This window comes from Coloeus monedula (assembly GCF_965178545.1).
Source record: "Coloeus monedula genome assembly, chromosome: Z".
NCBI lineage: Eukaryota > Metazoa > Chordata > Aves > Passeriformes > Corvidae > Coloeus > Coloeus monedula.
Genome location: NC_138822.1, coordinates 18,817,305 through 18,845,213, shown reverse-complemented (window position 1 = coordinate 18,845,213; position 27,909 = coordinate 18,817,305). Strand labels below are relative to the sequence as shown.

The window sequence follows — 27,909 nt, the reverse complement described above, 5'->3', positions numbered from 1 at the left end:
GTAGGTGGAATAAGAAGGGCTGAAATGGACATCAGGCAACTGTACCCATAACATGCAGTCATGTCCTTCTCTGCTAGGGATGAAAATACTTTCTTGCCAGGCACACAGTATACCTGATAAAGACCATAACAGCAGCATTTAGAAGCATACATGGAACAGCCTTATGGTGTGTATAATACACACATGTGTATACATGTGTATAGGCAGTGGAAAACAAACCTGTGTAGTGGTCATTAAGCAAAAATATTGCTTTAAAAGTTGTCAGACCATGCAACAAGTTGAAACCTGTGACAGTTTATATCAATGCTGCTGGGCACTCAGATTGTCAGGTTCAGTCTAATTATGGACAGAAGTAAGAAGAAGGAAGCTGTTTTCTATGCTAAAAGTTTAATCCTAACATCAGAGAAAAACAATATTTTGTGTATTGGTGTGTTAATTGCTTTTCACAAAATTTGACTTTCTTTTGTTACTCAAATGACCTGTGCTGTATATTAGACTTACTGAAGTTTAATTGCTTTTGGCTATAATTTTGCTCTATTTTAGCTTGAAGTTTGTAGCTAATTTAAAAGAGCCTTTCTACTTTTTGCTGGGTTTGCTGTATTTATTTTAAATAGGAACATTTTTTGCTTTTCATATATCTTACATGGCACTATGAGCTCAATAAGTAGTATAGTGCTGTCTGTGTAACTAAAGAGGTGAAGGCAACATACTTCATATTTCAGCTGGCTAAGAATTAAACAAGACTAGTGACAAATCAGTAACACAAACATGTTTTTATCCTGTCATTTAATTGTCTTGGAGATTCTTACTCCACAGTCTCCCAGCAAGACTCCATAAGAGTATGTCTTCTGTGTTTTATGTAATTTGACTTTTTAACTTGCTTACAGATTTTTGTGGGATTTTATAATCACCAGATTCCCCTAGAGAATGTTTAAAGGAAAACATGGGATTTGGGAAATTTGATAGTTACTACTATGAGATACTAAGAGGAGACATCGAGAAATTAATCTATAGATGCCATTAAAAATTATATAGCGATTAACATAAACAGCAAAGATGACCAAATGCTGATGTGCCTCAGAGAGGAATAAATGAAGATAAAAGCACTCATGAGAATAATTCACTGAAATGAAGTAACTTGCTGTTATAGTCACAAGTATTGGAAGAACAGACCCTCCTAATAATGCCTGTCTTCACTGAATGGAAGCCTGAAGTGTGATTAGGGGTTGGCAGAGCATTGGACCACCTAAAGTCACAACAAAATCCTTAATCATTTGCTTCCAACATATATTTATTAAAGAGTTTAACATGTTCTTTGGAAACTCTGACTCAGCTTTCTTGTTTATTATGACATTAGATACACTGTGAGGAAAATACATGCTTTCATAAATCACTTACCCTATAACTAGAATAATATAATTCAATATAATATCATACCATCTTTTTTAAATAGGAAGTTAAGCTACTTGAGAAAGCAGCATGGATATGTCTGACTTTGTCAGTAAAATGGTCTTTTAAGAAATCTTTGTCGGAAATCATAAATGTAAATCAATGGTTTAATGCCTGCAAAACACTCACTGTGTTTTTAATCATGCCTGGAAAACAGAGATTAGCTGCCTTGTTATTTCAGCCGTGGGTGCTTGAGCATCCTCTCCCTTTGGGAAGAAAAATCAGCAGTGAGCTCGGAGGGCAGAGATGAGGCAGATTTCTTCTGTGGCACTGCACCAGGGTCCTGCGCTTAGCACGCACAGATGATGAACCCGTGTTCTTGGTCTTAATGCCTGGTAGGGCATAATGAATCAGGACCCTGAACAACACTGCAGGAAACCTTTCAGTGTTAGTAGAGAGACTTAATTTCAGAGATGGTCCTTCTTGATCTTAAGAAAGAAAAGCAGGCCCCCCAAAGGTGTGTCACAGTACAACAGGTACTTTGCCATCTTTTGCTTGACTCGGTGTTTTCATCGTCTTAAGTGTAAACAGAAGGGAAAACCGCTTGGCTTAATGTGGAAGCTGTGCACTTATGACTGTTGCTAGACATTAAGAGTGAAAATATTTTATTATAGGGAAACTACTAATTTATTTCCCTAGAACTGTCAACGTAGTGCACTTAGAAAAAGCCTCCTGGCAAGATTTTGGCACGATCTAGACGGGAGATGAACAGGTGCCACAACTTGTCATGTCTGAGTACAGTACGCCTACCTGGCCCTTTCTCTTTCCGTGCCCGTTTTCTAATTCACGCTGCAGATTAAAACTTCATTTTGCCGCGAGATACGCCACCCGCCCGGAGCCCCCGCGGCCCCTCGGGGCAGTCCCGCCCCGCCCCGCCCAGCGCCGCCCCGCGCCGCCCCTCCGCCCTGCCCGGCAGCGCCCATAAAGCGCCCGAGGCGGGCCGGGGCCGGCTGCGGGGCTCAGCCGCGAGGTGGGCATGGAGCAGCGCCGGCTGAGCCCCGGCAGAGCCGAGCGGGGCAGCGCCGCCGAGGGGCCGGCGAGCGGCGGCCGAGGGCGCCTGGCTGAGTCCTGGCGGCGGCTGAGCTCCCGGCGTGGCTCCAAGCGCGCAGGACCCTCCTCGCCCGCGCTGCCGGTGAGTGACCGCGACCGCGCTCCTCGTCCGGACACCTGCGCACTCCGGGGGCTGGCCGGGGGTGGTGAGAAGAAACCTGTTGCGCTCTGGGAAGAGGAATCGCCTTTCCCGTGCGCTGAACCTGACTTTGTAGTTGTTAACAGGTGCGGTTCCCCGGTTCGGCTCCCTCCGTGTGCTCCCTGCGGAGCAGCAGCTCGGCTCGCTCCCGCCGCCGCGCCGGGGCCGCCCGGGAGCGCAGCTGGCGAGGTGGGAAGTAGCTGCCTGCGACTCGTGCTCGCGTTGTGCAGCTGAGGGGACAGTGGTAGCAATCATAAGCGAAAGACCTGAAGGCAGGTAGGCAAAAAGCACCTTCTTGGGAACCAGCGGTTTTCCTCTTAGGTGGGTGTCCCCTTGTTTGTGTATCTGCTTTCAGCTAGATCGATGGGATGTGCCGGGAATCTCTGGGTGGGTAGACAAACATTTTAATGGACATGCATGCTACAGCATAGATTACAAATCAGGAAAACTAACATCTTGGCCAGACATACAGGGAAATTGAGGTAACAAATTGAGCAGTCAACAGAAGGAGTGACATTTATTAGAGCGTTTGATGGTCTGTCTCTGTGGGATCAGAATCCTGTAGGTAGTGCTGACCAAACTCACACAAACACAGATTTTGGAAGATTGTCCAAGGACAATCTCAGTCCTCTTGTGCTTAGAAACAACATTGTGTATGCCTACCTAAAGCAGACTGTCTGAGGTCTGGAGTGATACACCTTATTCAAGAGATCAGATGTGTAATTTTGAAAGTAAACACATATTTATAAGCTTTTGACGTGGGGGTAAGCTTTTGACCTGGGTTGAATGGTAGTTGGGTGAAGAGACCTACGGTATAAAGGATGTCATGGCAACAAGAAAGCATCACACAAAGTAACAATATTATCTTGTGGAGGGGGAACAGGAGTAGTATTGCATTCATCTGTACCATATTGTAGATTAAAATAGTACTGTTTTGGAGTGGGGTTTTTAATAATACACAAACTTCTCTTTGCAATAGATGGCTTAAACCAAGATAAGGATTATATTACCAGAACTCATCAGAAGAACGTACAATGCAGTTGAGGGTTGGTGTTGGCTGGTTGGTTTGTGGGGGTTTTTATTTCATTTTTTGGGGTTTGTTGAGTTTCTGTTGTTCTAAACAAAGTTGTTGTTCTTGTGGCTTACAGCTGAGATGAATTCTTACTCCAGCCAGAACCCTGAATGAGATTCAGGTTGCAAGTGTTTCGCCAGAATTGAAAGGTTGTATTAATCTTTGCTTAATCTTTGCTTTTCCAGCATCTTTCTGAAAGTATGAGTAACTTTTCCCTATTTTCTTCTCTAAAGCAATACTATATTGGTGTTTTTATGTTACTGAATTTGCATTGCTTTAAACCCACTAAACTTTATAAAGTGGAGGACAGATGGGAATGACAGATTCTGAATTTTTTAGTTTGGTAATTTGTAGGGGTTTTTTTTAAATTTGTCAGGTTTTTTGAAAACGTTTTTTGTTGAGAATGGATGACTATTAGTTTTTCTTCATTTATGCATGACTATTTTTTTTTAATGAGAGAACAGAGTTTCTGAAATCACATTTCATCACTAAGAATAATTCACTTGGAATAATTTTGCAAAGCAATGCCAGAACATACTAATTCTTAAGACATTTCCCACCAGCACTTTTTTTTTTTCCCTCCCGCTTGCACCCACACTATCCCTGAGGGGAAAAAAAAGTGTAAGATTTCAGTCCTCGTAACATTAGTGTTTTGGCCTCCTCTCCCCAGCTTTGCCCCCTGGATTGTATTTTTGTTTTAGTAACTTCTGTTGATCAGCCACAGTTGCTTTTTAAAGGTTGTCACTTGTCTGAGGAGGATTTTTGGGGGTCAGTGCTGAAGTAGGAGTTTGGTGGAAGTGATGCTGTGCATGTGTACTATTTGGTTGTGTTTTTTCCCAAATCTGTATTTTCTGGCCTTTGTCTTCTTTCCACACTTGTAGAAATTGTTGATACTGATGTTTCACACTTACTCATTACTTGTTATATCTTCTCTGAATAATTCTAAGAGTTGGCTGCTGTTTTATTACTTCGTTAATTTCTGAAGAATAATTAATAGTCTTACTTCTTTGCCCACAGGGTGGGGAAGGGGGGGGTTGGTGGAAGGGTCAAGATGGAGGGGTGTTAAATTTTATTTAACTTGTTCTGGTATTAGTCCTTGAGTTATAGAGGGAGAGTTGCTACACTGGCAGGAGCTGAAAAAGTGAAGGATATTTGAGCTAGAAAAGGTTTGCAAGAGCCAACATTGCCTAGAGCACACACGTGGCTGAATCCAAACAATATCTAACTGTAATTTTTGTTTAGAATAACCTTGGTTTCTTTTTGAGTAAAGGTGTGACATATTGAGGGAGTGAAGTATGTTATAGCTTTAGAAATTAAGCCTTTTCTGCTTTCTTTATATATCCATCATCTGCTTGTGCAACTCTGGAAAGGGTGAGTGGAACCCCTGTGCTCAAACTGATAAAAATTTTGCCATGCAAACCAACAGAACGCATTTTGGATCACGCTGAATTAATGCCCATAAAGGGAATTGTCTGGATGTTTTCTGCCAGTATCTTGAGTATCATTTGTACTTATGGCCTCTGAATTATGTGAGTCTTCCAACCCATTTTAAGCAGATGCTGGACAGTGTTCTAGATCAATAAAAATGGAGATAACTAGCTGCTCTGCTCTACAGTTTCTGATCACAACAATTTTTTTTTCTTTTGTTCAAAGATAAAATTGCTTTTGATGTGAAATCTCCCCCAGGATATTTACAGTAGTTCAGATACAAAATGACAAGTGAGAAAAATATGAACACATGAAATAAAACTTTATTTTGCTGTGGCATCAGTGAAATTGTAGCTGTGAACCAGGTCATTGGTCCTGTCTTGGATACTGAAATTCAGATGGTCTGAGTACAAATGGCTGATGAGAAGTAATCATCTTCCTTTGTGGCAGAACTGAACTGTGTGTGTGGATGAGGAACATTATATGTACAGGTGTAATCCAGTGAATGAAGAGCTGGATTTGTCCTGGAGCAGATTGAACAAAACTTAGCTTGACCTCTTGAGTTTCACATTTCACTTAATGTATCAAAAGTACCTTTGCCATGAGGCTGGCCAGCCTGGTGAGGAGACTGAAACTAGCAGTGACATGGGAGACCCATTACAGGCCTGAGTTGTTTGAGAAAATGGTGGAGCAAGGACAGAAGGGAAAAAAAGGGTGTGGGGGGAACAAGGAAGAGTCTGGGCATGTTAAAATAAGGTGCAAGGTGTGTACCTGACTGGACACTGCTTGGGATTTGAGCGGGAGCAGCAAGAGCTCAACCTTTGGCTAGAGCTGCAGCATTGCTGGGTGTACCAGTTTGGCCAAATTTAGAAATATATGCTCTGAGAGAAGGCACAACCACCCCTCCCCCACCAGGTTTGGGAAAAAATAAATTTTCCTCGAAGGAAAGTTAAGAAGATAAAACTATTTATTTAACAAACACACGGGAAAGGAAAATAAGGTTAAATGGTAAAATCTTTCACTGTGGAGGAAAAACCTGGGAAAGTGTTCGAGTCCTCCCTTTGGTCTCCTCGGAGCTGGGGCTTGGCCCAGGGCCAGGCCCTCTGTGCCCGGTGGAAAGTCCTCCCGATGTGCTCTGAGGTTGAAGCAATCAAGCAGTCCAGCAGAAAAGGGAGAAAATCCGAAATTCCAGAGAAGGAAAAATTCAACTCTGTCTCTCTCTGGAGAAAAAACAGCTGAACCACTGGCCACAAAACTGTCCTGGGCGCAGCAAGCCGGGTGCTTCCTCCCTCCCCTGCCACAGCTGTGAAACAAACTGCTATCTATGTGTGACCTTGAACAAGCTGCAAACTGCTTTGAGAAAGTTTTGCTCAGTTTTTTCCTTCCCCCTCTCAGGCTCAGTTTAGAGGCATAGAAAGGCACAGGAATTAATTTCTGGGCATAGGCAGCGATATGGGATACACATCATAAGGTCACCCCAAGACACTGGGATACCTGTGATGTGGTGGGGTGGTGCTGTAATCGATGGAGACAAGCCCTTCAGGAGAGGCAGGCAGGGAAGAGGAGAAATGGGGCTGCCCTCCATGTGAAGGAGCAGCTCAGGTGTGTGGGGCCATGGTCTGTATAGAGCTTGTGAGTCAGGGTCAGAGTGTGCTGGCATGTGTTACAGATCAGTGACCAGGATAAGGAAGCAGATGGAACTTTCTCTGAACCACCTGAGGCAGGCTCTGGGCCACAGACCTCCATCCTCTTTGGGAAATGTAATACATCAGAACACCAGCCATCCAGGAGATGGCTGCAGGTTAAGGGAAACATTTTGTTACTCAATGGTGCTTGAGCAGCACACTGTGTCCCTGTCCATAGAAGGCTGACTTGTTTGCTCATTTGAGCTATTGTATGATTTTTTTTCAATACAATAGCTCAAATGTGGTTTCTGCTGTCAAGCAGAAGCAATGTTCTTATAAGAACTTCTTGCTGCTGTTTTAGATGAAGGCAAGGTGATGCAGGTGCTGTAATTGCTGGTGATGAGGAGCTGTCTGCAGGCCCCTCTCCTAAAACGAGTTTGTCCTGCAGCCAAGGAATTTGTGTGACACTTCAAATGCAGCTTGAAGGCCAGGTCATGTGTGCAGTCCAGCACAGCATGGGCCAGGGTGTACTCAGGTTACCTGGTGTGTGGATCACTCCTTTGTGTGCCATGGTCTCCCTATCAGAATCCCCACAGGTGATGGTGATACAGTGACAGCAGACACGGATAAGGCAGGTGCTCACCACCCATGTCTGCCAGGCCTGTGCATTCAGTGGCTTGGCTGAAGGAAGAGAGGAGCTGTAGGCTGAGATTGATGGTCAAGTAAGAGATCACTCAGGAGCACTTCACCCATGTGTCCCTGGGACCTGTCAGGCTGCACCCCAGGGTGTTGAGGGAGGTGGCTGATGTCCTTGTACAACCAGTTTCCATCAGCTCTCCAAGGCTGTGGAGATAAGGGAGAACCCCAAAGACTGGAGAAAGGCAAATGTCACACATGCCTTCAAAAAAGGTGTAAAAGCCACCATGGGGAACCACAGACTGGTCATTTGGCCATCAGTCTGAGGTAAAATCACGGAACGAGACCTCCTAGAACCCACATCTGGGCACATGAAGGAGGAGGCAGTGACAGGAAACACTCAGCAAAGATTTACCAGTGGTCAGGTTATGCTGGACCTATCCCTTCTGCGGCGTAACTGGGATGAGAGGAGAGCAGTGGATGCGAACTACCTTTGCTCTAGCCAGGCTTTTGTAGCTGGGCTGTGACATTACAGTCTGGGAGGGATGATGTACTGGTGGGGGAGGACCAGTGGTGGAGCCAGGGCCTGGGGAAAGTGGTCTTTTTCTAGCCTTGGGGGTTTCACATCCCAGCTGGCTGAAGCCCTGAGCAGCCTGATCTGTCCTTCTCAGCAGCAGCTGGGACTAGAAACCTCCCTAAGTCCCTGCCAGCCTGAGTTTCCTTGGGATTGTGTAAATCAACATCAGAAAGTCCTCTGAGAATTAGTTTACAAGATGCACACTAGCACAGCTGGTAATTGTTGCTTGTACTTCGTCTGATTGAAAATCTTAAAAGTGTACGTACATTGGTTATCAGAAGTGAGAACACACTTCTTAGCGTAAACAAAAATTGCAGCTCTAGCCCAGACCAGGGACTGGTAAAATAATTTGTTAGTACTTTGAAATACTTAGAGAATAACACTTCACCTCGCTGATGTCCCTCCTGCATGGGTGGAGGATCACCCCTCTCTGCAGCAGCCTGCCTGTCCAACCCCAGCTCCTTGCTGCCTCCTCCTGCCAGAGAATTCAGCTTGCAGGAGATAGTTAAAAGCAGATGTCCATTACATTTGAATGCAGTACTTTCCTGGTGGTTTTGTTGTCCAGAAAGCTTAGCAATAAAGGGTCCAATAAGACTGGAAATGAGAAATCTCTGTCAGTGGTATGAGTGGGAGGTGAGGGCTTGGGCAAATAAGCCTACAAGAGGTGCTTGTGCAGGTTGCAGGTCAGATATTGTGCTGCTGTAGGACCTGCATCATCAGATGAGATATGATGAAGTTACTACTGATTCAGTTTTACTGTCTTTGAAGAAAATATTTGTTTTAATTGTTAGTTTTTTGAAGTTCTTGGTAGTAGAAGGGAACCTAATTAAGTCTGGACATGAACATGTATGACATTTGTCATGTATGACAAATTGTACATTTTATCTAGCTTTTATTTTAGGCAGATGCTTCTTTTTCTTAATTTTTGTATTTATATAGTGGCTTTAAAAATTTTTATACACTGTTATAGCAGAGTGTTTTCATGTTTTTTTTAATTTGTTTCTGTGTGCCATGGATGAGCAACATTTTTCCTGACTGCTTATTTGGATGCTTTAGTAACAGAGCTAGAAATGACTATTTAAGTTTCAGTTTAAATGAGATTTCCTGAACCTAAACATGATGTTGCCTTTTTTAGACTCTCTGCTGAATATATTGCCTAGTGTCTCCCTGCAGCTGGCCTCCAGTGAGGAAACCTGTCAAGAAACTTTCTATAATAGACCAGTCCTAAATACTTGTCTGAATAGCTGATCTTGTGTCTCTTCCTTTAGTGGTGGTGGGAATGAAGTTATATTCTGTGCATTACTTCTTTGGTGCATGTGTGGACTAGTCGGTTAAGTAGTGTGGCTCTTGAAGGCTAGAAATTCATTATGATTTAAGGGATCAGGTTTTTATCAGAAGTGAAAATAATTTTGCTTGCCTGTTAACTTTTTTGTGAAAGTGCTCTCTAAGGTATGGACTTCGTACTACCTGATGCTGGATGAACATTCATAAACCTCTGTTTTTAGTATGTAGTGACTTTGAAATAGCTAAATTTTGTGCTGCAGGAAAAATTTCAGACTTTGGATTTAAATAATTATGGAAAACCCTTATAAAAGACAACCCTCAGAAGTCCCTCCCATGCTAATTTTTTCTATGGCTTTAGCTTTCAAGAGTAGTATTCTGTACCTGGTAGAGCAGAGTGTACTATTGCTGTCTACAAGTCACTGTAAAGCTATAATGTGATTTTTAGCACTAAAGATAAGAAAAACAGGAAAAAAAATTCAAAACCAAATGAAGACGGGAAATGAATTCTCATTAAAATAACAAAGCAGTAGTTCAATTTCCACAATTCTCATCTGCTTGTCTCCCCTGAAAAGACATAAGGGATTATTATATTGAAGGCAAAGTGTGTAAGAAAATATGAAGAACTGAAGTTATTTTGCTCTTTTTCTTCCTTTCTTATGGAGATAATAATCATTAATTATTAATATACAGCCTATTCTGTATCTGAAATGAAAGTACATGTATTTCTAAAGAAGGTGGTGGTTTAATAATTAGAATGATAGAGTCAATCTCCATGAGCAGAATTTAAAAATAATTCATAATTGAGGATTTCTGACTTTATCCCATTTACTTCTTTGGGGCCTGATGATTTTTAAGTGGTGGCTGACCTCTCTTTTTATTAAAAGATTGATTTCAAACTGACTATCCAGAATCAATAGACATCTTTTAAATCTTGAGCACTTGCAGTTGTATGCTGGATATGGATAAACTGTGAGTCTAAGAGTTGTTGATACAGAGGTGCTGTTTTCCCTGACCATTCCACAAAAGGCAAAACAGGCCTCTGAAATCTTGGTTTCATGTAGGGTGTTTTATCTGTTATCTTTCTGTACATTGGCTCAGATGCTTGGAAATGCTATAATTAATTAAAAAGAAAAATATTTTTAAATTAGACAATACTTAGGAGCAAGGAAAAAAACCCAAAAAACAGTGTAAGGAGCTGAGAAAGCTCTAGACCTGTGACAAGGAGCATAAAAACTTCTGTCTAGATCAGGGGACAAGTTCACTCTTCGCGCCTTTTCTTTTTCTTTCTTCTCTATGGTTTTGTTTTTACCATAGGAGGCCGTTACTGTGAGGCATGTATGTAGGGTCATGGAATTTATCTGAGGCTTATGAGATGTTTTATTCATCACAACATAATGCAGAAAAGTACTTCTTAGTCTGTTGGAGATGGTAATATTGGTTATGAAAGCAGGGGCACATTTTAACTTGCACAACTTGGTCTAACACTGGCTGGGCAGTGATAGATGTGTCCTGTTATAACCTATTTTCTCTGCATGTAGCTGAAAGCAGCTCTTTCCAGATATAGTTTATTTCTCCTGATGAGGCAGCATTTCAACAATCCTGTGACATTTCAAAATGAGTGTGGAAAAAAGAAGAGTCTTATTTCCTGGTATGTGTATTTTTTTTCCTGGTATTCTCATGTTCTTTTTGCTTTTAGATAACATAATTGCTTTAATGACATAATGGAAGTGTTTTGTGAAGAATATTCAAAATAGGTAATGTCCTGTTACAATTTTTTTAAGTTTGCTGTGAATTGCAGGGAAACTGACATGTTATGAAACCCTGTGAATCACAGTGACTGCAGAGGTAAAAGGAGAGAAAATTAGAATATTTTGTCTAAATAAACAAGTAAATGAAAACTTTCTGCTTATTACTTCCTGATTTTAAGTGCTTGCTTTCTAGAAATAGTGTAATAAGAAAAAGCATCTGATAGTAATATGCTAATTCATTACAGGTATTTATTCTGTCTTTATTTATCAATATTTCCTTTGAGCAAATCGTAGAATATACTAAGTTGGAAGGGATCCATCAGGATAACTGAGTCCAATTTCTGGCCCTGTGCAGGATATCCCAAGAATCATACTGATGCCATGATGATTTTTTGCCCTTTTTTTAATGCCCGTTTTATACCTTTTTATAACTTCTGTGTTCTTAGTGGTTTTTTAGCCTACATTCTTGGGCTTGTTTGTCAAGCTAGGAGACTAAACATTTCAGAAGCTTCGTAGTTAAGGATTGGGATGCCTCAGACCCCAAGGTCCTCTCCAGAACACATTTTGTAAACTGAGATAGAACCATCCAGGGGAAGGTTCCTTGGGGAGGGCTCATTCAAGCCTCTCATTGGGGAATTTTTGATAGATATGCTAATTAGTAAGACCTATAATGTTACACTCGATCTATTGTGGGGGTGGGCATTGCAGTGTGCATTGGGGTGCATTTGACCTGGACATAGTGCACCTAAGGATCCTTAAAATAAATACAAAGGTAAAATCCCTTTTTCCATTTTAACAGTGTTTGATTGTTGATTTCAAGACCAGGAAAAGGCATCAGTACCATGTGCCTGAGAGCATTGTCCAAAACCTGGAACTCAGACTTGGTGCCACTTCCCTGGGGACCATGTTCCACTGCCTAACAGCCCTCTGGGTAAAAAAACTTTTTCCTGATAACAACCTAAACATCCCCTGACACAGCTTCATGCTGTTTCCTGGAGTCCTCTCATTGGTAATGAGAGTACCTCCCCTTCCACTTCCTTTCATGAAGATGTTGAAGACCAGGATGGTGTCTCCTCTCAGTCCCCTCTTCTCCGGACTGAACAGACCAAGGATCTGAGCCACTCCTCACAAGGCTTCCCCTCAAGGCCCTTCACTGTCCTTGTGGTCCTCGTTTGGACACTCTCTAACAGCTTAATGTAACTTATATTGTGGCGCCCAAAACTGCGCACAATGTTCGAGGTGAGGCCGCCCCAGTGCAGAGCAGAGCAGGACAATCCCCTCCCTTGCTCAGCTGGCGATGCTGTCCCTGATGCCCCCCAGGACACGGGTGGCCCTCCTGGCTGCCAGGGCACTGCTGACTGATGTTCACCTCACCATTGACCAGGACCCCCAGGCCCCTTTCTGCAGCACTGCTTGTTCCCCAGTCTATACACACATGCAGGGTTGCCCTGTGCCAGGTTCAGAATCCAGTACTTTCCCTTGTTAAACTTCATATGGTTGATGATTGCTCAGCTCACTAATTTTGTTGAGGTGTCTCTGCAGGGCCTCTCTGCCCTTAAGGGAATAAACACCTCCTTCTAGTTTAGTGTCATTGGCAATCTTACGTAATATTCCTTTGAATTCTGTGTCCAAGATGTTGAAGGGAAGTGGGCTGAGGATGGAGCCTTGTGGAATCCCACTAATGAGCAGACTTCAGTCTGATGTCACCTCATTCACTCTAACCCTTTGTGCCCAACCCATGAGCCAGTTGCTCACTCATCAGGTAACATCTGGCTGTGTGCTGGACATTTTGTCTAGAAGGAGAGACAGTATCAAAGGCTTTGCTGAAGTCCAGAAGGATTACATCTACTGGTTTTCCTTGATCAACTCTGTAGGTTACCAGGTTGTAGAAGGAAATCAGGTTTGATAGGCAGGAGTTCCCCCTCATGAAGATGTGCTGGCTGTCACTGATGACTGTGTTGTCCTCCCAGTGTTTTTTCAGCAAGCACCTCCCAGAATAATCTTTTCCATGACTTTATGAGGCACTGAAGTGAGACGGACAGGCCTGTAGTTTCCAGAGATTTCCTTCTTGATCTTTTTGGAAATCAGAACAATGTTTCCCAGCTTCCAGTCAGCTGAGACCTCTCTGGATTCCTAAGACCAAAATCATTGAGAAAGGTTTTGTGATGGCATCAGCCAGCTCTTTGAGTATTCTCAGATGAATCTTATCAGGCCTCATGATTTGTAGGGACCCAGCTAAGTAGTTTAAAAGTAGAATTAAGGTGAATCCAACCTGGAATGTTGAAATTGTTTTCTCATTGGAAGAGCTGATTGGTCAGAATAGATTTCACTATTTGCTCTCACTTTTTTTTCTGTTTTGAAGATAGTTATTATGGAGAATCCAAATTTGCAGTAACATTACGTATTCAGATTTCTCTGGTTCTGCAATGTAAGCCAGCTTTTGTTGTTAAAGATTTCCCAGGGACCAGAAGTTCTTAAGAGTCAGATGTGCTACTGGGTGATTTCACTAGTGGTCTCTCAAGAGAATGGGATAAAGAAAAGGAAATGCATGTGACTGGATGACAGAATTTCAAAGGGCCCAGTAGGAGCCTTTGTGAGCCTTTGTGTCTCAAAAAGTGGTCATAGAAAATGACTAAGGCTGTAGTAGTATGGGAAGTTGTGAATGAAGCTTGGAGACAAGTGGAAAGTTACTGAGGCAACAAGGCAGGCAAGTAGAGACTTCAATGAGCTTAGGGAAGGTGGATGCAGTGAGATTCACCTCTCAGTATGAGCTTATTTTTTCTGCCATTCAGTTATCAAAATTGTGACAGGGCTATATTTGATTCAGTATAACTGTTTTGAAGATGGCAACCCTTTGATTTTAGATGTGCATTTTGGTTTCAGTAAAATATTTCCCTAATGTTTAGGTATTAGAGTTATTTTTAAGGCTAGTATTAGGACATCTGTCAATCTTTTACATTTGCAATGGAAGAACACAGATATTGTGTTGTATGGAAACACAATCAGAATTCAAGCTTTCAGCCCATGTGGACTGAAAGAACTACAAAGGCTCAAATTCATTTTTGATGCAATATGTTTGAAGTTGGTGGGAAATGCTCTGATGCTGAGCATATAAACCTTTAAATACAAGAATATGAAAATCTAGGGATCCTATAAAGTTTTTACGGGTTCAGAAAATTAATTCACATAAGCCATTAAGAAGACAGGCTCCCTAGTTATGATTGTTCTCAGTTAGTAGAGATTGGACAACCTTACTAAAAGGCAAGGTATTTATTTCTTTGAAGTACTGAGAAGACTTTAGATATGTCTTGTTTCACACTGTTGCATCAAGCATGCCTTGATGCAAACACAGCAGTAATGATTTATTCCTCTGTCAGTGTTGGACTGTGACTGTATAGGTGCCATTTCACATTCCACCTAGGGGGACATTACTCAGACTACAGTACAGTTACACTGCCTACAGTTGCTGAAAATCTAAGCTGAATAATTAAGAAAATGCAGAGTACAAGAGGTGGGTTGCAGTGCACAACAGTCTTAATGGTGCAGAAGAAAGTGGATTCATTAGCTGAGACAGTGCTGTTAATAACATGAGTTTTCTGCAGTGCTTAACAAAAGTTACAACTAGCAAAATTGCAAAAAAAATCACAGAAGGGTATTATTGAAAACCTTACCAATGAATATCCATCTGTTAGTAGATTCTCAAGTAAGTACTGAATTTTGAGTCAGTAAGGAAACAAACAAGTGATTTTGGTTTATCAAAGCTTTTTCTCATTCTTGTGAATAAGATGCTTCTAGGCTACAGAGATGCTGGTTTGGATTTTGTTTCCTTACAGACACAAGTTAATCACTGCATGCCAAATAAACAATGACTGAGATAGAAGCACAGTTTACTACTTGAGTCTTTCACCACTACTGCTGCACTGCTGTTTCATTGTGCTGCCTCAATGAGAGGGCCAAATAGAGAGCCAAATATTCCCTCAATGAGAGAACAGCAAAGCAGCAACTTTGTACAAAGATGTCTGTTTAAGCAGAAGTTTGCCTTAGCTGTCTAATCTGTCCTTTTGGAAAGGGGATGAGGATAAAAACCAACATCCTCACTCCTGCATACTTTTGGAGGGGTTTCTAATTCGAAGAGGAAATTGGGTTCCTGTGCATGGTGACTTAATTTGGCTTAAGAAAAAGTGCAGCTCATCTATTCTATAGGTTGCTTTTTGCACTCACAAAAATATTCTTGTGCTTCTCTTTTCTCATCATAAGCACCTCTTTTTTTCATGTTTCATCACATGTGGACTGTGATGAAACAATTCAGTCTGCTTTTTAAGGAATTAGTTGTATTTAATTGTATAATTGTAATTAATTGTATAAAAGATGTCAGGTTTTTCTTGGAAATCAGTAGTCTATCTGTGTGTGCCTTCTGTGGACTGTTCTCCTTGCATGTGTTAGCTGTCCTGTTCTTTCCTTCAGACTTTCTGCAACACTGAGACTGCCATCTCTATGCATATTTTCTCTTTCCACTCCAATTTTCATATATATGTATGTGTGTACAAATGTGTGTGTATATAGATATCCATACAAAGTATTTTTGAAAGATGAGTCGTAAGGATGTATTTATATTGTGCTATTTTTGAAGAATAAGCAGAAGTGCTATTAAACTGAAAAGCATTGATGGGCTCATCCCACTTTTTAATTGGGTTTCTTGTCTATAGACAAGTACAGGATGCCTGAAGCAATATCTCCTTACCACAAGTGATTCAATATCTCCCACCCACTAATCTTTTTTTTTTTTTTTTTTTTGTTCTCACTGCCTTTACTCCTTTGTTTCATTTTCTTAGAAACAGCAGTGTTGTTAATATGATGCTCAAACTGCTACCTGGCTCTTTCTGAGTCAGACAATTTGAGGCGTGGGCTGGGGCTTAGAGTTGTCTCAGACTCCACCTGCCAGAACTGAAAGGGCTGGTGAGAGTATCTGGTACTCCTATGCCTAGTCAGGGGTCTTATGACATAAAAAAAGCCATTTAATGTTGAAACTGGAGGCAAGGCTTAAAAAAGTTGCCTGTTCAAATATGTGTTCTGCCTGGCTTTTTCCTCTTTCATTTATTTATTTTTTAACTTCTGGCAAAGGTTAAAAAAATGTCGTGACAGATTTGTGTAAGGCCATTTCCTGGTCCGTTTCCAGCTGCTCATCTGGCATTGTAACAGGATAGTAAGTGATTCTCATTTCTAGGCAGAAATTGAGATAGCCTCTGATAGAACTGGTCTTATAGTTAATATTATTATTTTGAGGGTAATCTTTAGTTTTGCACTGAAAATATAAGGTATATTCTATTTGCATAAAATTCAAAATATTTTAAATTTCCTATTGGCAGTGACTCTAAAAAAAATTAAATCCTACAGTCTTATAAGAGTGTTTTGCTTCACTTAATAATGTGCCATTAGAAAGCTGTAGCTGATTGTGCCTGCTGTGCTAATGACCCTGCTGCATATGATGATGTTGCTACAGGCAGCAAGGGAGATCATGGTTTATTGCTAGGTTTATTTGGATGGGTGTTCTACTAGCAGCTGCTTATCAGCACAAGAGTGCATGGTAAAGGAAGGAACACTTAAGTCAAATTGATAAAGCTGGGGATCTTTCATTGCTCCAGTAATCTGAGTAGATGGGATGCCTATACTGTCATAATCAGATCTAGAATAATGAGAGTATGGTCTCAGGTTCATTCTGTTAAAATCCTTAAGTGTTTTCTTAACTCATTTTATTATGGCAGTGCTTCAGCTGCTGTAATTGCCAGGCCTCTGGATCTTCCAGAGGATCTTCTGATGTTCCCCTTAACTAGAAATCAATGATCTGCTGCCAGGTGCGGAGGAGATGATGAATCTCAAATTTTGACGTAAATCAGCTGTTAAAATGTTGATTCTGTGGGAATCAACTGTTGTACTGTTAGTGTGATAGTTGTGTATTCATTCACACGCTTAAAATTGGTGTTAAGGGCTGGTAATGGACAAACAGCTGATTCAGTGCATAAGGAAGTGGATATGAAAAGTATAGCTAGCAGGTGTTACCTGGGCATGTACTCTACTTGCCTCTACCTGTCCTTGTTCAGTGGAATTTTTTTACTTTTTAATGGTATTTTCTAGATATCCCACAGCTACTGTTTCATTCAGAAATCCAGTGTATCTGGGGTACACATGCAGGTAAGGAATCTAGCATATGCATGGTAGATCTGCTAGAAAACAAGTGTTTTGAAAAGTGGCTTGTGTAGATGTGGTACACTTGCACTTAGACTTCTCTGGGCTTTCATACATGTGAAATATGTGGCACAGCATGTCAACTGTTTTATTCTTGAAAAACTTGCAGTCTAGGACAGCTATAGTTCTCATTGAAAAAAGAACCTTTTGTTCATTCCCAAATTTTAAGCAGTGACTGATATATTGGGAATGCATCTTATTTTTTACACTAAAACTCCTGGAGGGCTGATGTAATATGGAAGAAATACGAGATTTTAAGTCTCACAAATTTTTTGATACCAAGTTGCAGTAATGTAGGCAACCTGCTCTTTTGATTTCTTGAATACTTGCTCTGAGATGTAATGGTTGTAGTCTTAATTTCAGTTAGTTTAAAGTTCAAGGCAAGCACCATTATTTTCACTTTGATTTTAGAAATATTTTTGTGCAGATGACTTTCTCCTTGTCTACTTCAGTATGGTACCAGGAATGTGAGAGGTCAGAAATTCTGGCTTAATCATTTGCCTTATTTCATTGCCAGAGAGGTCATAAATGAACTGCTGAATTGTTACCCCTACAGAGGCAATGAAATTAGGAAAGGAAATAATAATTAGCATATATTTAAATCATACCAGTTCAAAGATGATTTTTGTGGAATGCTTAAAAGGTCACTAAATTTAAAGTGTATGGATGTTATAGAAGTGTATTTGACTTAGTTAAAAAGAAGCACTTGTAGTAAAAGTTACTCTTATATATTGCTAGTTTTTCATTTGCAGCCTTAGAAATATTTATGACAGAATTCTTTATTGAATTTGGAACCTATCAGCAGATGACTACAACACAAGGATAAAAATTCCAATTAATCTGTTCTCATCATGTAGCTAGGTCTGCCCTTTCAAAAAAGTACTATAGCTTTTGGGAGAGAAGAGAAACAAACAGAAAAAGTTAATGTTTTTGAAGGGCATGTCTCATGGCTATTTCTTTTCTCTCCACAAAGAGAACTGAAATTTTTGTTGAACACAGTCATCCATTTGCCAGACATTGTGGGATGTGTCTGGAGAACATTAGCAAAAAAAAAAAGTTGAGATCTTTTGTTGCTGTCGTAGAAAAACACACAGTTAAGACATGAATAAATTTTACAAGCTAGAGTCTACCTATTGCAGCAAGTAGACTTAGAAACAAAATTTTTAATAAAAAAAGAGCTCAGTGCTTCAAGTCAAATGTTTAGGTTCTTCAATTCTGAATCAGTTCTTTATGTTGGAATGAATCTTGAGTGTGTGCAGTGTAAACTTGTACATCTGATTTTTGTATATCACATAAAATTTTTCACTGAAATGTAATTCCACTTGATAGCATCACATGAGAACTGATTCACACACACAGACATACAAGATTAGATTACAGCTCATAGTAATAAAAATTTTGTTTCAGCCTTGTTGGAAAACAGCTCCTAACTTGCAAATAAGTCTTGAACAGAGTCCTCAGGAAGAGAGCAGAAATAGTGTGTCTAAGCAAGTATTCATCTTCTGGATTTCAAGGGACCTATGTGAAGAATGTGATTTCAAAGCCTCTTGCCTATCATTTCTTCTGAATTTTTTGCCCTTAAAAGTGCTCTACAGCACTACAGGGGCTGGACTCCTGCAGAACTTCATTGTGTTTTCTTCTATGATAGAGGTTATTTTCTCAGATGGCAATGATTTATTTCATGAAGTTCTGTGTGTGACCACAGCAACTCTTGATTTACCCTGAGTAACATGGGCTATGGTGTGCTGCCTTCTCCACAAAGTCTTCCTGCCATGACACTTGGAGAATTTTGATTCCTCTTCAGCTGCATGCTCAGCTTGTTACTACAAGCCAGTTGGGCTGTTGTTGCTTAGCCAGGATGGTACCTGGAAGTAAAGCGTAAGACTGTTTTGTTGGTGGTCAGGGAAATAATAATAGAATCTAAACACTCAGAAGAAAGAAATTCAAAAATTATTTGCCATTTCTGAATTTGGTTGTACTTTGTGTGCTGATATACTATGTGATTCGACAGTCTACATTGTGCAAAACTTGCCTTTTTTGTAAATACTAATCCTGGCATCGTGTTGGGCATGTGTATCCTTGAATACATGGAGCTGTGCCAGATCATCTAGCACAAGAGAACAAGGGCTGATGCATGAGAGGAATGCAGTCTTGACTCTCATTTGGTCTTAGATGCATCCAGTAACAATCTAGAGGGGACTTAGAAAATTCCTTATTGGTTTCCAGATGACAGATAACTGTTCAATCAAGCTTTAGAAAATCTGTGGCTGTTTGTCATTATAATTCTACCCTGTGATTCATCTTAGTCTCAAGAGCTCACTTGCACAAGCATGTTTTCACCTCTTTGGAGGATCAGTTTAAGGAAATGCCTGTTGTGATAAGAGATGTTCTTCAGAGACCTGCTAGAGGAGATAACCTGCTGAGAGCTTGTTTAATGTGGACAAAAACTCAGCTAGTTCCAGTAGTCTGCCCTGAAACCAAAAAGGGCTGAAATTCATGGGACTTGTGGAAGGTATCTCTGCATTGTTTTATCTGCTTCCCCATTCTTCAGACATCTTTTTCACTCAACAGCCCTTCTTTGAGCTTACTCTAAAAGAAGCAAATCCTATCTCCCACCCCAGCTGCCCCACTCCATTTTCTTTTAATACGTGGTTAGATAGTACAGTTTACTGATACAGAATTTCAAAATTACTTTCTCCCCTGGAAGAATATTTCTTGATGCCTCCTAGGCCTTGGTGGCATATAGTTTTATCATCTAATCCCTCTTGTCACTGAACAGCTGTTGAGTATATAATCTTGCCCTATGTACTACCAAGTGATCTTTGTTCTGCTGACTAACCTGGATAGTCATCCAGGTATTTGTGTGACTGGTACTTTCCAAAATTCTGTCCTTGAAAAATGTGACTGATGTTACCAAAACAGTTTTTTACATGAAGGCAATTTAGGAAGCTGTGGAATAAGACTGGGCTTCAGAATGATACATGAGGAAACCGGCTGGTAACTTCTCTCTTGTCTGATGCATTTTAATTCATAAGTGTCCTTTCATGTAGTTTTGACTTTCTTTAACAGTTTAATCTCCTGTAGTTTATCTGATCTCATGCTATGTGTCAGTATGTCCAGTGTTTTATTACAGTCAGAAGAGTAAAAAATTATTTTTACGCTTCCCCTTTATTCAGAAATCTGGCTTTTTTTATCCAAGGAGGTGGTTTGGTCCATGCAACAAGCTTAATTTTTGCTGGACTCCTTAAAATTATTAGTCCTAAATGTAATAGAAACAGCTAGCTGCTTTTTCTGCACAACTGTTTAGTTTTTAGTTTTGGGGAGGATGATTTGGGAGTCTCAGGACTACCAGCTAACAGCATTACTGATGGAGTTTAATCCTGCATTTACCTGTGTAAGAAGTTTAATTTTATTAAAGAACCAGGGAGACCATAGCAAGAATGAGGTGTCATTTATGTTCCTCAAGCAGCCTTTTGATTGTCATTTGCATTAAAATGTCTAAAAACTCCCACATGTATATCTTTTAAGTCTTCTGCTTCCAGTGGAATAATTTATAATTAAAAAATAGTCTTGAAACCTGACATATATTTGGCTTGACATTGCCGTTACATAAAATTCTAGACTTTTTGTAAATGCAGGCACTGTCATTTGTGATCCAAGTTTGACAACTTAGTTGAATCTTCCTACTGAAACAAAGGTTTTAAGCACTGAATGCATTTGACAAAAATTCTGCTAGCAGAGGATGGCTCCCATCCTCTCTTCTGGGGAGACCTTGCTTTCAAGTCTCCTTTTTGAGTATGTGAGGGTTCCTGGGAAGAGACCAGAGTAATTCTAGTCAGGGAGACAGAAGAAGAATTTTTTAAAGGGAGCAGATGGAAGAGCTTAAGTTGGAAGATCTGAACAGCTCAGGTGGCAAAGGGGGTTTATGTGCACAAGATAAACAAAACAGAGGAGTCTTAGAGGACCATTATGACAGCACATGGTAACATCAAATATAAGTGTGTGGGCAAAGCCTTGATGTGTCAGTCTCAAACAACATGAAAAACTCAGGCGTTTTATGCTCCAAATACACATGGCAATCAATATAATTTACAGGTTTTGCCCTCGTAGAAACTACCTTATTTATATAGCCAGAGGGGAGGGGAGAAAGTAACCTTTGTGTCTCTTGTGGCTGGTGGCAGAACCTAGCATTTCAGGAAGTTGCTGTGAGAGCCTGATGAAGTTAAACTGTGTTCCAGGTTCTACTCCCTGTTGTATTCTAAATGAAATACAGTTTACATCTTTGCTTCCCTATGGTCACCTCAGTCATATCAATAATGTTCCTCGATACAAACTAGATTTTGTAAGATTGCATTATTTCCCCTGTTCCTGGCAAATGTTTGCTCTTATGCAACTCACTGCCACAGGTTTCCTTATCAGGGTTCAGGTTAACCAATGGTACAGTAGTAATTTTGACCACTGTGTAGAAACACTTCTACACAAGGTTTTTTACACTAAGCAAGCTTTAACAGAAATGCTGGCGGTTGTCAGAGGTTATCTCTGTGGGTGTCTTTATCACTGCATGGATATAACTTGATGATTTGTGCAGTATTGGTAAGCAGAATCCTCTCAGAAGTCCTGGGGGAATGTGCTTGGTCGTGGCTACATGATCTCCCAGTGGTCCCCTCCAACACTGAACATTTGTGAAAATATCAAACGGAAACTACCTCCCTTACAACATTTCTCCCTCTTACATCTTTTTCTCAGCCTTGTGCTCTGAAGGCAATTTTTGTTTAAAGAAATGTCAAATAGAATTTCATTAATTGAATGAGTGGAATGGGCAAAGGGCAGAAACAGTATTAATTAGTGCATGAAAGTATAATTAATTGAGCTGAGAAAAGTCTAAGATTCTTGTTTCAAAAGTTGTACAGGAGCTTTTAGGATTTCTATTACTATTTTAATTTTGATGTGTTATGTTCTGTGTGTTGTTATATGCATCAAGCTACTGGAGAATTTGGAATAAAGATTTCAAATGTTAGGGCATTCTTAGTTTTCCTAACTTTCCTCTCTGTATCTACTTGCAGTCATAAAATATAGTCAATTAAAAATTCCTGTTGTTACATACTTAGCTTTAATATTTGTGTTGTAAATATGTTACATAGTGTTTTAGAAGCACTGTTGCTAAATAATTATGAATATTAATCTGGTAGCACACTTCTCCAGAGCAGAGAGTGCCTGTTAAGGGCTAGTTGCAAGCAGAAAGCTCATCAGTGCATTATGTAGTTTAATTTAACCATCTGAATTACCTTGGCATTGCAAGAAATATTTACGTGATTTTAGAGTCAACTTAAGGAAGCTCAGCTGCCAAGATGCAAGTTTTAAAGAAATCAGATAATGAAAAAACAAAACACTGCTCTAGATGAGGAAGGTTTGAGGCCAGGTTGGGTGGGGCTATGAGCAACCTGGTCTAGTGTAAAGGTGTCCCAGCCCACAGCAGGGGTGTTGGAAGGAGATGATCTTTCAAAGGTCCCTAACAACCCAAACCATTCTGTGGTTCTATGAATGGAGAGCAAAGCTTGGGAAAACGTTCTTTTGGTCCTGTCACTAAATAAAAGTTGATGTTCCAATATCAGAAAAACTGAAACAATTCTGCTTGGTTTGTTTTTAAATGATCAAGTTATGCCAACTACACAATCCTTTGAAAATAAATTCTGAACTAGTTGCACATGTGTGTTTATAAAAAAGGAAAATCAAACCAAAGCAATGAAAAAACAATAGCTGACTGTTAAAGCTATAGTTTAGGAGAGATAGACTAGGTCACCTTCCATGGGTAGTTTCTCCAAGCAATGAAGGGCTGTAGTTAAAACAGTATTACAGTAATATTGCATTTATTTTCAAGAATATTAGAGAGGAGATGGGGCTTTGTGGTTTGGTTTTGGGTTTTTTCGTCTCACTCCAAATGATTAAATACCAATTTTTGCTTTCTGGAGTATGAGAATATGCGTTATTTATGTAACAGAGAGGGCAAAAATTCAGAAGATTTAAAGTGCTGGCACTTTTTCAGGAAAAGACTAAAATCTAAACACTGAGCCAGGTGCCTTGTGTAATTGGTGGGTTTGTTCTTTTCCAGGGCTTAATCTTCATATCTATAAAGGGATATCAATAATGCAAACATGTATCTATGTATAAAAAAATTAGCAATAAATTTGTAGTCCCCATATATTGTACAGATTACTGAATCATATCAAAACCAAGTGGAAGAGGCTTAGTTATTTGCATATTTTCCATTCTTCCTTACGATTGCCTCATCTGGAATGGGATCTGCCAGGGTCCTTGGAATCATTAGACCTCCACTGAGCACATGGCAAGAGGGATGTGACGGCATGATTTTCAGCACAATCTCTCACAATCACAGATGTGTTTAGACAGTCCTGTCTGTCATTCATACCATATCTGAACAGATTGGGCCCCTGAAAAAGTTTCTGCATTTCATTCTGCAAGCTGGCACGCCAGAAACCAAATTCCACGTTGTAAATTTGTGCTATTTCCCCCGTGAAGGACTCATGGAAGGGTTACTTTGAACTGTGCTGCAGTGACGTGTATTCGAGCATGGGCTTCCTCTGCTGACGACCCAAGGATCTCTGAAGTTATTAAGGTAGATAACAGGCCCTCTTGTGGTTTTTTTTTTTTTTTTTTTTTAATGAACTTGTTCTACTTAGAGCATAGTGAGATTCTGTTCCTAATCTTCTTTGCTGTGTCAGGACTCAAATCATGGGACTCACAATAAAGGCAGAGGAGCCAGGTGTTTCAGGCTAACACAACCAGACTAGAGCTGTTTTCTTGCCTGAAATAAAAAGATGACCTCTGTTAAATGACTTTTTTTATAGCTTCAACATGACGTAAATTGGATTTTGAACACATTTCCTAAATGTGGTATGAAAAATTTTGTCATTTTAGAGAGACAGTTTTTGATCTTGTGGGGTCTAGATAAATACCTTGGAAAAACTGGGCTGTTGTTGAAGACCCAGTCAACTTTACCTTGGCCTAACTTTTCACAGTACCAACTTTCTTCTTCTGGAATGCTTCCTAATTTAGAGTTTGCAAAAGATCCTCAAAAGATTTATCTAGAAACAATTTTTGTTCCTATTTATCAATAAATAATCATGAAATGGCACCAAAGTCAGCGTGAGTGTGATGTTGGGGAAGTTGATCTGTCCAGCCCTCAGGTCAGAACAGGGTCAGCTGCAGCACGTTGCTTAGAACCATGTCCACGTGACTGTGAGTTATCTCCAAGGACAGACACACCTCAGGACTTCTTTGGACAAGTTGTGCCAGTCCATAACCATCATCACCACTGAAAAGGCTTCTCCTTACTATTAATTTCCTGGATCTCAATGTGTGCCCATTGCCTCTTGTCCTGTCACTGTGAACCACCGAGAAGAGCCTAGACCTGCATTCTTTTCTCTCCTCATCAAGTATCTATATATGTGGATAAAATCACTCTGAGCTTTTTCTTCTCCAGTCCAGCCCTCTCAGCCCCTCTTCCTATGATAACAGGTGTTTCAAGCCCTTTGCCACCTTTGCTCTTTGCTGGACTACCTCTGGTAGTTCCATGTCTCTCTTGTAGTCGGAAGTCCAGAGCTGAACATGGCACTCCAGGTACAGCCTTACCAGTGCTGAGTAGAGGTGAAGGACCGTGTCCCTTCACTTGCTGGCAGTGGTCTTCCTAATGCACTCAGGATGACTTTGGTCTTTGCTTTGTTGTCAGCCAGAACCCCCATGGCATTTCCTGACAAGATGCATTCCAGTTAGTTAGCCTGTGCTGAGTTATTCCTCCCCTGGGACAGGACTTGGTACTTCCCTTTGTTGAGCCAATTAAGGCTACTGTCATCCTCTTTCTCCAGGTGGTTGAGGTCCCTCTTGCTTGCAGCACACCCATTTGGTCTGTCAGCCATTCATCCCACGTTTGTGTCATCTGCAGGTCTAATGACAAATAGGTCTGTGCAGAGAAGAACACTAGTTGTCTTGTTCTAAATTGCTGCATGAGAATGACTTCATTTCCTTTCTCAAAATGCTTCAGAATGTTTCAATTTATGCTGTTGCTAATGTGATTCTGTGAATTGATTTTGTCAATATCTTCAGCTCTATTGGATACTGTCAAATTTCATGCTGAGAAGGACAAATCCTACTTCTGCTGTCAGCTCAGAAGTCTTTGAATATGTTATTGAAACAGTCAGTCAACATCTGAAATTGTTAATGGTTTTCAGAGGTTCCAGGAGACTGATCATCTGATCAGATGTCCCCCTATCAGATCTGACCAATTTCTGAGCTCTCAGAGCCTGTAGGTTACAGGCTAGGAAGGAGGTTTCTTCTCTCTGGTCAGTAGCATGCCAGTACAATGCCTTCTGTTCAAAATTTGATTGCTTGTTAAACTGCAGCAGGCTATATGAAATAGCTTTTTTTTATTATTATTATTTTCTTTAATTTTTTTTCCTTGAAACAGGCCATTATTCTTAATTATATGGTATGGAAACATTTGATGTGTATGTGATTTGAAGTGTGATTTTAATTTTTGTTTTGAGTAAACAGTAGAACAACCCTTTTTTTGTGGTATGTCCTTAAATATAATCAAATATGTGGGTTATGAGGAAGGATATTCAGGGATTTTTTTATATTGCTCATGCAGGGAGAAATGAAGAAAACATGTCTAGCAGTAATTTACGCTGAAGAGTATGTTGTAATTCAGTTTGAGAGGTATGTAATACAAACTTTCTTTAGCAGCCCTTATTTTTCTTTCTTCTTAGAAGTTAGTCTGCTCCTCTTAATTTCAAATAAGCAATTCTAAACCAATTAAACTAAATTGCAGTGAAAGATTCATTGCAAATTCTTGGGATATGCTCCAGGGAGGTCTTTAGGTTCCATTCTTCCTTTGTTTTCAAGATGAGAGATATGGTATTATGACTTATCATTCTTTGAATAGAGAAGTGAGATTCTAATACTCAGTGATTCTTACTCCTGGTGAAGAAAAGAAAATATTTTACTGCATTGAATAGCATCAATTTGCACAAGTATACATGAAATTAGACTAGGCAGTTTTAAGTAAATCCTGCCATTTACATTACCTCCTTCTTGTATTGCCCTTTGATTGCGGGATTATTTCAAAGCTAAATGAAATTGCCTGAAAACATCTGGCTACTTTTATACTCAGTGTTTGCTTGTGCACACTGCATGGCATTTTGCTTACACAAAGACACATTGCAAATTCAGTATACCATGAAGTAAGATTTTAGGTATGACCAGTCTTGCAGAACTTGCTGTTAGCTTTCTAACAAAGCCGCCCAATCTGTCTCCATTGGCCACTGCAGCCAGCAGTGGATGTTGCTACTGAAGTTCCACTCCCAATCCAGCTCAAGGCCAGTACAGACTGCTGCTGGATTACACCATGGCCCACCACTCCAACTGCCAGGGGAGCACTGCAACCTCCACCCCTCCCTCTGTGCTCCTTCTCTTTGGGCATCTTTGAGGAAATATCTCAATAACTCTGTAGGGAGCTACCCTGTGCAGCTCCTGAGAAGTCTGGAGCCTATTTACATTTGCCCTGGGCCTGATATTTACAGTCAATTACAGATAAAACACGTCTGTCAGCTTCCTCAAGGGCCTTCGCACAAACAAAAAATGTAACTTCACAGGCTTTTTTCAGATAAAGTACTGGAACCTGCTGACTGGCAGGTCTGCAGGAGAAACATGGGGAAAATGAAACGTATTCATTCAGGGGCTTCTAATGACTGCGATGAGAGTGGTATGCCTGTGGCTAATGCACAAAACAAAAGAAATGGCCCAAAAAATCATTTTGAAATGTAGAAAAGTGGAGAGAAAATAGTATGTGCCATGTTAATCTATACATTAGTGAGGAATGAAAGGATAAAATGTCTTAATGAACCCAAAGTAAACATACTAAACTGCAAATATTTCTTGAAGCTTTTTGTGTATCAGCAGGTAGTGGCAACCTCATTTAGGACATATATAAGTATTGTTATTTGACTTTGTTGACAGGTCTTTTTTATGCTGGTTAAAAATGTTGAAAGCTTCAAGCAGTAAATATTGAAACAAAAGAGTAGGTGGAATATGGCAGTGCAAGCAGGGTAAAAATTTGATATTGTAGTAGGCAGGGGTTTGTAGCCCTGTATCTCTGTGCTATAAGCAGAGAGGAGAAATTAGGGAAAAATTAGAGAAATTAGGCTGTGTTGAATTCAGATAACAATTAGTGAATGAAGGAATGTTTCCCAAGTTTTAAAATTACATTTGCAGATTTTAAAAGATTTTCCTATGTATGTGTAGTTACCTTTGAAAAGATTTTTTTCACTGGGATGCTCCAAGATGTGCATGGACTCCATGGTCATGTATGATCCTGACTTGAGATAAGTTAGAATTGCAAATGTAACCCCAAAATAATCATTGCAGTGCCCTTTTTATCTAGCGGAAAGATCAAGGTATTTCAGTAATAATCCCACAAGGGAATATTATTGTCATTACTTTAGTAATGAGATTCCATCTCTGGTTTAGAAGCAATACTCAGAATTATGAGCAATTTACTGCAATCTGTGGGGAAAATAATATCTTTTTAATCCGTTGATGTTTTTTACAGCATATTGTTCATAAAGGCCCATAAAAAGCAAATG

The 27,909-nt window shown here is 40.2% G+C and overlaps 1 protein-coding gene across 1 annotated transcript in view; it reads left to right on the top strand.

The window, feature by feature from the left end:
* Positions 1–2,425: 2,425 nt before the first annotated feature.
* Positions 2,426–27,909, top strand: part of TRPM3 (transient receptor potential cation channel subfamily M member 3) — a gene marked incomplete at both ends in the record, with an annotated part of 386,193 nt that continues 360,709 nt past the window's right edge. The window contains one exon of the mRNA XM_082301542.1: positions 2,426–2,581. Within this exon, the coding sequence (XP_082157668.1) occupies positions 2,426–2,581 (156 nt within the window). The remainder of the gene's footprint in view (positions 2,582–27,909) is intronic.